The 13,919-nt window shown below is 40.5% G+C and overlaps 1 protein-coding gene across 3 annotated transcripts in view; it reads left to right on the top strand.

The window, feature by feature from the left end:
- TOM1L1 (target of myb1 like 1 membrane trafficking protein) overlaps positions 1-13,919 on the top strand; it is a 106,045-nt gene that overhangs the window by 62,456 nt on the left and 29,670 nt on the right. For all 3 annotated transcript variants that reach the window (XM_075216751.1, XM_075216750.1, XM_075216752.1), the window contains one exon: positions 13,574-13,657. In XM_075216751.1, the coding sequence (XP_075072852.1) occupies positions 13,574-13,657 (84 nt within the window). The remainder of the gene's footprint in view (positions 1-13,573; positions 13,658-13,919) is intronic.

Here is a 13,919-nt window from a genome sequence, read left to right as displayed (position 1 = left end):
TATATCGACCATTGGAATTTCATACCCAACCCATATAATAGAGCTACCACACTCGTAATTTAATTACGGTCAGCTGGAAGGTGTGGGGGGTAAACACTCCAGCACCCAATCAGAAGATAGCTTGATAGTGCTGCTGGTAGACATCATCATTGCATATAATTGCACCATCCCTCCAGCACACGCAGGAGATTTGCCTTCTACGTCCATGTCCTCTAGAGTTGCAGTTTCGTGACCATGCCCTTACTGTACTTGGCCTATATTTGCATTTCCATTCCATTCCCTATTACATTTTTCTAGCAAATTGTAACTTTTTTGGGTAAGCATGCACAATATAAAAATGCGTATATATTGCACAAATGAAACCGATTTTCGTCCAACACTACATAGATCCCGTATGTGAGCAACAGAATGTGCTGTTTTTAAGGCAAGGAGTAATCAGAGGTGTGGCGCAGAGTTAACCAGGAAACCAAATATTTTTCACAGTGACTGAAATGACAATGTTATCACACAGAAACAGACCTAAACATCAGCTTTCAAAATGTAAATGAATATGAGAGGGGAATCTGGTGTTTGAGAATCTCTGACAATGACAGCCTGGTGTGGGATCCCCGGGCTTAGGTGTTTTGGTAAGTGCCTGGGACCCCTGTTTTGTCTCATCATGTTTTTACTAATGACACATATAAAGATAAACAAATCAGAGTGTAGTACATAATACTTCCCTGCATTAAAACACACTTAAAATGAGGCCATCGACACACACAACTTTGTCAACCTTTGCAGAATATAGAGAAAAATCCCCCAGCACTGCTATAGCCAGCAAAGGAGCTGCCATTTCTACTTGTACATAAAAATGCAAAAGTTGTGCAACTGAGACTTTTGCATTTTTATAGAAATGACAGCTCCTTTGCTGGCTATTGCAGTGTGCTGGGGGATGTTTCTCTGTGTTTGTTCCTTTCAGGATAATCCCACCCTTTCAAGCACCTGCTATGAGCATATAAATTGATTGAGCAACTTCCACTTCTGTATTCTTTGCAGAATATAATAAGGTCATGATGAGTATATGCAGGAGCTTACATTTGCAGCTACCATATAAAGCCGGCTCTTGTCTATGGAGAATTGTTGTTTTGTAGAATTAACGCTTGTAAATTATATAGTATAGGATTATGCCATATGTATAATTACCAAAATTAAGGCAATTATAAAATCCATATATCAATCCAAAAATAAAGGTTGCATTTCTCAGAAAAAAAGATTTCTACATATGACCTGGTAATACTTTAATGGTTAAATAGAAGATCATTATATGGTTGACCCTTTCAGCAATGTCATTTGACTACTTAATGCATTCATCTTATGCATTACTTATGGACTATGAGTACATAGCTTTTTTAATAGCCAGAAGCAGCTGAATCTGCAAGAACTTTTTATGAGCACTGTGGTTGTTATCATACATAGCATCATGTTCTTAATACTTTTAAAAGAAAGCCCAAACAGTAGCTTAAATAAATACTATTACACATGTTTGTTAAGACACAAATGGGAAATGTTTATTCATTAGTCATAAGAATATTCTGAAAATGTAAAGTTGCATAGATTTTTCCAGCTATACTAGTTTACATTTGCATAATTTTTTCACTTAACCCCCTACATAGTGAAAGCTGATTTGGTCATATTTTGGTCAGATGGATCAAGTCTGGTTGTTCTGTGAATTGATTTTGTTAACAAAGTGTCTCAAGCAGAGGTGTGGGCCCCGGTACAGCGAGGCAGGGAGAAGGGGACCGGTGCCCATCCCTTTGCATCTGCCATGCAGTGGGCCCCATTATCTCCATGGGCCCCGATGCACTGCACCAGCTGCGCCAATGGTAGTTCCGCCACTGATCCCAAACATTCTGATTTTGCAGCCTTTTGTGTTAAAATTGGATTACATGTTGATTGTTGGTGGTATAGATGCCAAACAACAGCAAATGATGTCAGGTTAGCCTGGAGAAAAATAAATAAAACTAATAATTATATTGGCTAACCTAATCGTACTGTGTGGCCTGACTCGCCCAAATAATGAGTTTTTCTTTTAACAAGCTCCAACCAACACCATGATATAGCAGACTCAATTACCATCAATTTAGCGTTAAACATTTCATCCGTAAGCAGTTTCCTTATTTGGGGGACTACAAATATGCTTTCTTTTAGCTCTGGTTCGCTTAACTTCAGAAAACTGTTCCTTCAGGTAACTGAGGCCTGGTCACCTTTATCCAGAGCTTTCACAAAATCCTTCATTAGGCCCAACTTAATGTAAAGCAGAGGTTAATGATTATATGTGGCTCAAACAATGGAGTGTACTTGTCATTTTTCGGTTTCTCTGGCACTTCTTTGTGATATAGTGATTTTTAGTGTCTCTGTTGTCCAATAACACAGAAAATAACAGTAGTTTGTGAATCCACATTGCAAACCTAACATCAAAGATTCCACCCATGATCTTCATACTTGATTTCCTCCATCAATACAGACATATTTTGCAAAGTTTCTTTCATGTCCACTGCATACGCCAGAGCAACTGAAGGCAGTTTGTTCCCATTATGGAGTAACACTGCTTTCAGGCTAATCTTCAAACAATCAATAAACAGTCGCCACTCACTAGTAATATGCTGAACACCAAACTCAATCATTAAACTGTTACCATCAGTACACACACACACACATTGACGATGGGAGTCTTCCCTTTCTGTGATTAAATACTTTACTTTTCAAATTTCATTTTTCCAAAATATTTCAAAAACCCTACTTGATATAACATTTCTGAAGACACATTTGGATTCTACACACAAAATTACATGTAAATTGATATAGATATAGATATATATATATATATATATATATATATATATATATATATATATATATAAAATCATTTCTGGTGTAACATACTTCTGAGAAAGATTGACATCGAGATGGATAGTGGTGGTTCTCAACTTGGTGGTGGGCAGAGCTTCTCACACAGAAATTTTGAGCCACAAATCACTTTTGCAAAGACAAGAGAGATCTATTTTTTTTAGCTGAATTGTTTGCTTACTTGTACTCAAGAAACTGCCCATTTATATCATGACTTCACTAGGCAGTAAGCAAATTTTAAATACACTATTACCATTGACCTGACTGAATTGAAAAGCGATACCACTTTAAGCATTACCAACGACTACAACAATGCCGTTTTAGTAGATGAAAACTAAAGTCTGCAGGAGGATATGAATAGCTCTACATGAAAGTTTGGAGAACAAAAACAGAAGACAAAACCTAGAGGGATACTGTACTGTGTTAAACACAGTGTGATATGCTTACACATCCAAAATATGTTTTCAGTGTTTGAGTGATTTCTCCAGATAACATATCTTAGCTATGGTACCTTGATAGAGTGCACAGAGCTCTTGGCCCTCAGCTAACCAATTCTTAGCAGCCCAATAACATTATCCTAAGGCTTCACTATTACAAGTCTACTGAAATCTTACTCTCTGCAATAAGCACTCTTTACTTTTTAGAGGATCTCAACTTCAAATTGACAATGATCTCTCCCTTGCAGCCCTGCAAAGTAGGTATGGCATCAGTGGCGCACGCAGGGGGGGGGTTTCTGGTTCTCCAGAAACCCCTCCCCTCCGCGAACCAACGGTACTGTACAGCAGTCGCGGCGCTGTCAAAGAAGTGTCTCGCGGCAGTGCTAGCTGAAATGGAGCTGCTGCGTAATATGCTGAAGTTAATAGCTTTTTGTTTATTACTACCAAAATGTACATACATCTGGAGACCCAGATGAAGATCCAGGCTTCCTAAAAAGATTAGGGGGTATATTTACTAAACTGCGGGTTTGAAAAAGTGGAGATGTTGCCTATAGCAACAAATCAGATTCTAGCTGTCATTTATTTAGTACATTGTATAAAATGATAACTGGAATCTGATTGGTTGCTATAGGCAACATCTCCACTTTTTCAAACCCGCAGTTTAGTAAATATACCCCTAGGACTGCAACATTCTTCCCCTTTGAACTTTTTGGACAGCTATTAGACCTTCCTTGGTAACAGACCCAGACCTTCCGAACCTGTGGCCAGAATGCATTATAGCACAAACGGCATAATCCTTTTCTCCACAAATGACTTGTTCTCCTACTTGTTTAGTGAGACTGTGGGGTTGTCATTCTAAAGACCTTGAGGTATCTTTGCTGTACCCTCCAGTGGTATTCTCTGTGGTCAGGGCCGGACTGGGACTAAAAATCAGCCCTGGCATTTAAAGCACACAGGCCCACCTCTGTTCATAAGCTGGAAAAAAAAAGTGTGCCGCAGTGCAGTGGCGGTGCCGCCAAAGGCGTAGCTACATTATGTTGGGGGCGTGGTCAAAATGGTGCGTTGATACATACATTATAATAAAACATTACATTTATCAGACCCTCCCCATCCACATTACGCCACCCCCAGATACATTATGACACCCCCAGCCCACTGTACTTATCTATGCTTCTGATGCTGCTGACATTCCTGTAGAGTGAGCAGGGAAGCTCTTAGTCTCATGAGATTAATAAATCCCGTGAGACTTAGAGCTCCTCGGCTTGCTCTGCAGGCTGTGTCCTGTCCGGGACGGAGCACAGATCCTCCTGCTGACCAACTGGATTAAGGCTCGGGGGGCCCGGGCACTTAAGTCAGGGGGGCTCCTATGATGCAATTTGGCTATTAGACAAATTTTTGACAAATACAAAGGCAATACAGTGTGCACTACTGTTAGGTGCACGCAGTTCTGCCTTAACAAGCAGTACAGTGTGAAGTAGGACATATCTCCCAACTGTCCTTGTAGTCAGACCAAATCCTGACTAAGTGGGACAGTCACCCATCAAATTCAGAACAGTTGGCAGACTGTCCTGGTCTCTCCTACCTGTCTTGTCATGGTCACCACTTGTGGCTGCTGGTGTCTTTAGATCAGTTGCTGCTTGTCTGGATCCTGGAATGTTGGATGCCCTATTTGGAGAAAAAAATGAGCAGATGAAATTTAGCCCTGGTGTTAAATCAATATAGCATCCATGTTTTAAAATTAGGCCTCACTGCAGCCACAACATTAAAGTACTAGTATTCACATTTGATAAATAAAACTATTTCCCTCTCTCCAAAGCACCCCAGCATTAAATTAAAAATCCAATCACCCCATCTGAAATTGATAGGCCCCACTATTAAATTGCCCCCATCTTCACCCCACAAATAGAATAGCACCAAATAATTAGCCCCCACCTGCAATTCCCTATTAGATTAACAGCCTACCTCCCACATTATATTAAGAGCTACCCATATACACATTATGGTCATACACCGGCTGTCACGGGCACTAGGAGTCTTTACCCAGGGATCACCAGGTGATAAGCTTACCAGAGCAGTATAGGTGGTAATATGGTACTCTGGTAGCGGGGTGATCACGGAACAGGAGACAGCAGATGATAGAGATGCTCGGGAAAGTCTATGACTAGCAGCACTGGTAATATATATGTAGTAATACACGAGGAACTGAATGGACAAAGGACACGTGAGGGTAGTCAGTGGTCTGCGGTAGCAAGTTGTACCACTGCTATAGTGAGGAGGAATGTCCAACAGAAACGAGGAGGTGATGAGAGTCAGCGGTCTGCGTTTAGCAAGTTGTACCGCTGTCTGGGTGAAGGAATGGGATCCAGGTGAAGGTATCCGGGAAGTCAGTGGTCTGCGTTAGCAAGTTGTACCACTGCTATGTGAGAGGACACTGGAACAGGTGACACTGGAAACAGGAATCAGTGGTCTGCCTCTAGCAAGTTGTACCACTGAATATATATGTGAGGAGGAGCACGGGGAGAGACTGCAATACAGAGGATACACGGGCACCTTGAACTTGATCCACAATGACATGCACAATATAGTAATGACGAACAGCACTGCAATAATATAAAGTCACAGAAACTATCCGGGCAAAAGATAACACAGTCAATGATGGCAAAAGTCTCAGCGGATAGTAAGCTCCAGAGGAGAACAACTCAGTCCAGCAAGATATGCAATACACCAGCACAGTCAATGAGAAGTATGCATACCGTGGTTCAGGAGCAGGCTGTCAGACAGGAGTGCAGAGATACCTGAACGACTGGAGGCCGGCAGGATGCGAAGTCCCTGGAGGGTGAAGCGGTAATCAAGTAGGTGCAGCGCACAGGTAGGTAGACCAGCAGGGGAACAAATACTCAGGAAGCAGTAGTATGTAGAACTGGACTCCTAGAGGACCCTGAAGAGTAGCGATGGTCTAGACGAGATGAAAGCAGTGAGGCGCAGATCCGATGCAGACTGGCGAGTAGAGACCAGCAGGAACACTGAGAAGCACAGAGAGCGGATCAGCTGCTGCAGACACGAGTAGAACTGAGGAGTAGCAGCCAGCAGGACTCTGCAGGTACACGGAGGTAGCGGATAGCAACCAGCAGGTGCAGCCACGATGAAACACGGGAGAGCAGAGCAGAGCTGAGCTGGAACTGTTGAGCACGGAGAGCAGCGGATAGGAATCAGTTGTAGCAGTCTCGAGGAAACACGGGAGAGTTGAGATGAGCTGAAGACTGTAGCGCACGGAGGCAGCAGATAGGAATCAGCCAAACAGTCACGATGAAACACAGGAGGGTTGAAGTGGTCAGAGGACTGTAGTGCACGGAGGCAGCGGATAGGAATCAGCTAACAGTCACGATGAAACACAGCAGAGTTGAAGTGGTCTGAAGACTGTAGTGCACGGAGGCAGCGGATAGGAATCATCTAACAGTCACGATGAAACACAGCAGAGTTGAAGTGGTCTGAAGACTGTAGTGCACGGAGGCAGCGGATAGGAATCAGCTAACAGTCACGATGAAACACAGCAGAGTTGAAGTGGTCTGAAGACTGTAGTGCCCGGAGGCAGCGGATAGGAATCAGCTAACAGTCACGATGAAACACAGCAGAGTTGAAGTGGACTGAAGACTGTAGTGCACGGAGGCAGCGGATAGGAATCAGCTAACAGTCACGATGAAACACAGGAGAGTTGAAGTGGTCTGGAAACCACAGGAGTAGAAGTGGTCTGGAAACCACAAGAATCAGCAGCGCTGAATACACGAGGAAACACAGGAACACCTTCAGAGGCTCATGGGGAATGAGACTCCAAGATCAGGCAATGAGGTATGGACAGCAGGTGCTTTAAATAGGGAGTGTTGCCTGATCACCCAATTAAGTTAAAGGAACAGGTACTGAAGGTTTTGAAAGGGCTGCGCATGCGCAGACCCTCAGGATGGTGGACGACCACGGTTCCTAAACACACGGGAAGAAGCACTCACAGTCTGGTGAGTGACACCGGCCCACACACACATACTATAGTTATACTGTTACACACATACACACTATAATCATAACCTGTCACACACACACACACACACACATACTATAGTTATACTGTTACACACATACACACACTAATCATAAAGGTCATTCTTTGGATATTTTTTTGGGGGGTTATTTTTTTGGTAATTTGTATTCATTGTCATTCAGAGCTTGATTTATATATTTTTTAACTTTGTCGATCCCATTTTTATTGGCGCCTGTCAGTAAATTCTGTGTTATTTTTTGTTACACTATAATCATACCCTGTCACACAAATAGATAGATACCCTGTCACACAAATAGATAGATACCCTGTCACACAAATAAATAGATACCCTGCCACACAAATAAATAGATACCCTGTCACACAAATAAATAGATACCCTGTCACACAAATAAATAGATACCCTGTCACACAAATAAATAGATACCCTGTCACACATATAGATCCCCAGTCACACATATAGATCCCCTGTCCACATATAGCTCCCCTGTCACACATATAGATCCCCAGTCACACATATAGCTCCCCTGTCACACATATAGCTCCCCTGTCACACATATAGCTTCCCTGTCCACATATAGCTTCCCTGTCACACATATAGCTCCCCTGTCCACATATAGCTCCCCTGTCACACATATAGCTCCCCTGTCCACATATAGCTCCCCTGTCCACATATAGCTCCCCTGTCCACATATAGCTCCCCTGTCACACATATAGCTCCCCTGTCACACATATAGCTCCCCTGTCCACATATAGCTCCCCTGTCACACATATAGCTCCCCTGTCCACATATAGCTCCCCTGTCCACATATAGCTCCCCTGTCCACATATAGCTCCCCTGTCCACATATAGCTCCCCTGTCACACATATAGCTCCCCTGTCCACATATAGCTCCCCTGTCACACATATAGCTCCCCTGTCACACATATAGCTCCCCTGTCACACATATAGCTCCCCTGTCCACATATAGCTTCCCTGTCCACATATAGCTTCCCTGTCACACATATAGCTTCCCTGTCACACATATAGCTCCCCTGTCACACATATAGCTCCCCTGTCACACATATAGCTCCCCTGTCCACATATAGCTCCCCTGTCACACATATAGCTCCCCTGTCCACATATAGCTCCCCTGTCCACATATAGCTCCCCTGTCCACATATAGCTTCCCTGTCCACATATAGCTTCCCTGTCACACATATAGCTCCCCTGTCACACATATAGCTCCCCTGTCACACAAACTACCCCCTCCCTCTTACCTTGTGCGCTCCGCAGCGCGCTGTACAGTCTCTCCTAACACATGGGACGGCACCTATCACATGGTGCTCGTCTCATGTGACATCTCCAGAGCCATTCATAGAAGAGAGGGGAGGAGCGACCACACCAGGAAGTAAGTGTAGTGCCGACCCCACTGCTCAGCACACAGACTGTCATGCTGAATTCTGGCATGACAGTCTGTGTGCTGAGCGATGGGGCCGGCCAGCTAGCAACCGGCCCATCTGGCCATCGGCCCTTCTGGCATTTGCCAGAAGTGCCAGATGGCCAGTCCGGCCCTGTCTGTGGTACTATACACATAGGGCTTCATTCATAATCGGACGAAAGTAGCTTTGCATGCAGTGTCTTTCGTGAAAAAAGCTCTGCACATGCGCCGAAACGGACCTTACGCCAATGAACACAATTGGATCCAATTCATGTCAGGGATACAAATGATACTTACTGCTATCTACGACTTGAAGGGTGGGACGGGGACAGACAGATATAAGCAATATACAGTGAGAGCGTGTCGGCACAGATTCGGCTGATTCAAGTCCTAGGTTTCTCTTATGTAAAATTTGCATCAACTACAAGGCAGGTTTACGTGCTGACTGATAGTGATGAATGGCATGGTATAGTCTTTGTTTTAAAAACTAGACGTATGTGTTCCACTAGCTAGCACAGAACATATGTAAGTAAGAAATCTATAAAAACACACTAAGTACAGTACACATTAACATCTTGATTTATGTATGTAATGTACAAAAAAAATTACAAAAATATTTTTTAAGCCAACCATGGGATAAATGTATTAACATGCGGGTTCTTCAACACCCGCGAGTTCAGCGTCTTCGATGATTAAATTTAAAGCGGTGCTGCATTGTAAAGGGAAACTTCCCTTTACAATGCAGCACCGCTTTAAATTTAATCGCCAAAGACGTTGAACTCGCGGGTGTTGAAGAACCCGCATGTTAATACATTTACCCCCATATTTTTGTTGTTTAGAGTTGTTCATTTATTTTATAATATACATTTTTTGTATGCATTCTGTACTTACGTCCAGATTAAAATCAAAAACGCATCCTGAGATTTAAATATAAGGTTGAAGGTATTGGTGTTATTTTACTATTATAAAGTTTACATTTTTTTTAACAAGGTTTAAAGTAGAATTATTATTAACTGAGTTGGAGACTCAATGGATCACTCCTCTTGTGCATTCTGAATTCCATAACACACTTTTAGAGGGGTTTTTTCTGCTTATTCAGTGGTTTCAGAGGCACATAAGGCCTAAATATAGGGAAAACTGATTTCAACAGTCTTTTAAAAGAAACTGAAAACTGAGACACATTAACTTTATAGAGAGTCACATCTTTAGAACACTCCCTCAAGTCTCAGGGGTATATTTACCAAACCGCGGGATTTGAAAAAGCGGAGATGTTACCTATAGCAACCAATCAGATTCTAGTTATCATTTATTTAGTACATTCTACAAAATGATAGCTAGAATCTGGTTGCTATAGGCAACATCTCCACTTTTTTAAACCCGCAGTTTAGTAAATATACCCCTCAGTCTCAGATTCTGTGTAGACTCAAGTGCTTAAGAAAGATACAAGAAGAGTTACAAGAGCTTCAATTAGCAGAGGTTGAAATATATTTATTATTACATGAGAGAAGGAACAAAAAGCATGTACCATGTTAGCTAAAATGACAAAAATTAGAAAAATATTATCTATTCCCTAAAGACCCCAAAAGGAGATATGACCCTTCAGATATCTTTTGCCAATTAATTAGTATAAAGAATTGTATGACTGCAACTCTGGGGCACTCCAACCTCCCTGGCATAGAGCCATGATTCTTACTGAGCTTTTCAGAAGCAGACTAATTGAATCAGGATTTGAATGATGAGGAGGTGGAGACATTTTAAACATCTTACTGAATAAGAAATCTCCAGATACAGGCAATTTCACCCACGAATATTCCAAATCTTTCTCAGTTATCCCACGATTTGCAAGCAGTTTAAGTCCTGGATGCAGCAAAGATTCCATTATCCATGGTGCAATCAGATATTGTAGTTATTCTGAAGCAAGGTAGGACCCCCAACTTTGCTGGAGGTACCATTCCATAACCCTCTTGAATCGTGGTTCCAAGAAAAAATCTTACTAACTTTTGGCTCACATTTTGAATGAATTTTTACCAAAATTAATATATCTGGACAAGGTAGCAATAGTTCCAGGTTAATATGCCAGCAATAACATCCAGACAAACAATCTATTTGATTGATAGGACATTTTAAAAATACCCCTCCTTCACCATCTCTAAAAAAGCCCTAGTATCATTATCATATCCAGTGAAAACAGTATCTCAAGGTTAAATGCACATAAGAAAAACAAAAGGTAAACAGCGCAGGAAAGGGTATTGCAAATAGTTCAAAATAATGTGGCCCTGGTGAAACAATTTATTTAAAACAATAAAGCAAGAAATCGAAAAAAAAATCAATGTTTAAATTTGTATAAAAATTTATACAAAAGACCTGCAATATCGGTAAAAGACAAAATCATCTAATAATAATAAAGAAGAAAGGGTCATATCATAGTAAAGTAAATAAGATTGAACACACAAAATCTTACCACTACAATTCACAATTAGGAAATAAATAGTCTTTAGGAGACAGGATAGTCTCCACCTGACATGTTCCGAGGTCACAAGTACCATGTAATAATATGAAAAGATTGGTTAACTCATTAGTAGATACTTATCTCCAGCAGCAGAACACAAATCAGAGTATGGCAATGGAGAATGGTGATAACTATGGGAAATGTGGGAAATCATCATAGTGCACCACAATAAAGATGAAATAAACACATCATAGCAGAAAACTTTTATAAAATTATACACAAGTAGTATTACTTTCTCTGAAATATGTCTAGTAATAGTTGTCCCCTTTGTTGGTGAGGTTGTCCGTAACGGGGGACCATGAATGATATCTTTTCATTTAACCAATTGTTTGGAGTTTCTGAAAAAGTACACAGCTTTATTTTGAAATGTATTTGATTTGGACATTCATTTGTTCCTTTTATTTATATCTGTGCTAAACCTTGCATGTGGGTTCTCATTCAAACTCAATGGAAACTGATCCACCTTCTTATAGCTGCATGATATATTACTTCAGTGAACTGGAAACAAGTGACACTACCAGAGTTATCTGTTGTTAAGTGACAATTGCAGGAAAAACCTACAGCTGGTTTACGCAACAGCAAGGACTCATATGAAAATTTGGGACTTGGCAATGGTGTAGATTATGGAATCATACTGTTTGGCCTTTTTTATAGTCCATTTTCTTTTGTTCAAAAATGATAAGGGGAGATTTTGCTTTCAACTATCAAAATGTGTTAAACCTTGTTTAACTAAATTTAAGTGCAAAAAATCGCTGTGGTCCACAACACAATTAAAACCATTGGGACAATAGTTTTAATGAATACTTCACTCCAAGCATAAGGTTTATATATCAAACTACATTTGGAGGTCTCATTATTGGAAGCAGCAATGCTACTATATATCACTTGTGATTTCACAGTGCTTATACTTCATGGTGTTGCTTTGGTGTCAAACAACACTAACAAGTATCACCATGCAGTACTAGTACTCCAAGATCAAAAGCAATATGTATTTCTTGACCCTTCCGAGAGTGGAGAAACTATAGTAACGGTACAACTACTATAGAACACGTAACATTAAAAACTTAAAATTTAGCACATAGGTGAAGTCATGTACAGGAATGCCACTATGTCTGTTTGTAGGGTGGACATTTCTTCCTCCTCATAAGATGGCCATTGTCCCCTTTCTCTCTAGTGTCTCAACCAACCAATATACGTAATAATCTTTTAGACAGAGTGGCTGAGGAACTGAGAGTCAGAGATGGACTGGGTTTTCTGCATTCAACAGAGCATTACATTCACATCTGCTTGCCAGTACTGACATCATTTGTGAAGTGCATGAAGCAGTGGCGACAGGACAGCGAAGCCTATAGATATGTGATCTTTACACAAAAATGTACAATTAAAAGATTTAAACACTGACTCATAAGCAGAGCAAACTCTTTCTCATGATAGATCCTTCTTTTTTTCTACAGCATGGAATTTGTGGAAGTTGACAATGTAAAGTATAATAATATGACCCCTTCAATTCCAGGTTCCTGTGCCTCAGTTCCACAACATCATTAATTCTCTTCAGCTCCACAATCACCTGGGACCTGATTCATTAAGGATCTTAACTTAAGAAACTTTTTATTTAAATGTCCTGGACAAAACCATGTTACAATGCAAGGGGTGCAAATTAGTATTATGTTTTGCACATAAGTTAAATACTGACTGTTTTTTCATGTAGCACACAAATGTCAAGTTTAAATTTCAGTGTACAAATAAGCTATCAAGTATTTGTGTGCTACATGAAAAAACAGTTATGTGCAAAACAGAATAGTAATTTGCACCCCTTGTATTGTAACAGGGTTTTGTCCAGGAGACTTAAATAAGAAGTTTCTTAAGTTAAGATCCTTAATGAATCAGGCCCAATGTTCTTATTCCAATGTGTGGAGTACCTTTGTCCAATTCACAGATATGATATCTTTGTACAGTAATCTGTACAAGTCATAGATTAACAATAGGGGTATATTTTGGGGGTTTTAACTGCTTTGTAGTGTATATAAAATAACACAGACTATGGTAGACTGTGATGAAAAAACTTTACTCAGGTGGCATTTGGAAACGAAAATTACTGTTGGCGATGGCGATAATATCGAGGAGAAAATCTTTTGAGCATTGATTATTGTACTGTTACTATATTACATTAAAATACAAAAGTTAAAGAACACGTAATTCACAATCTTGTAAATAATACACAATACTCACTGTATACATTTCCAGATTAAATGTATGTATATGTTTTTTTGCAGACCACCAAACAAGTCAATTCATCGGGCAGCTGCTCTGCCACATCATATATAGAAACGTCAGTACAGCACCTTTCACCTGAGCAGGTACAGTGTGATGAAATATACACTAGGGAGCTAAAATAAATAGAAGTATTGATAAAATACTTAATGTGCACGTGTTTTCTGTTTCATAGAAACATTCTGAAAAGTTCAATAACACAAAACTAGAATTTGGAAAACATGGCCTGGATTTGACCAATTGATTAAGATTGTTTAAGTGGTCAATCACTATTTAGTATGACTTTCAAACTAGTGGGTTTTGACCATATATTTTATATTGTAAAATTAATTGCTTTCACATATCATA

Source organism: Mixophyes fleayi, chromosome 6 (genome assembly GCF_038048845.1).
Source record: "Mixophyes fleayi isolate aMixFle1 chromosome 6, aMixFle1.hap1, whole genome shotgun sequence".
Lineage (NCBI taxonomy): Eukaryota > Metazoa > Chordata > Amphibia > Anura > Limnodynastidae > Mixophyes > Mixophyes fleayi.
The sequence above is the reverse complement of the archived record's forward strand: the minus strand, read 5'-3'. Positions and strand labels throughout refer to the sequence as shown.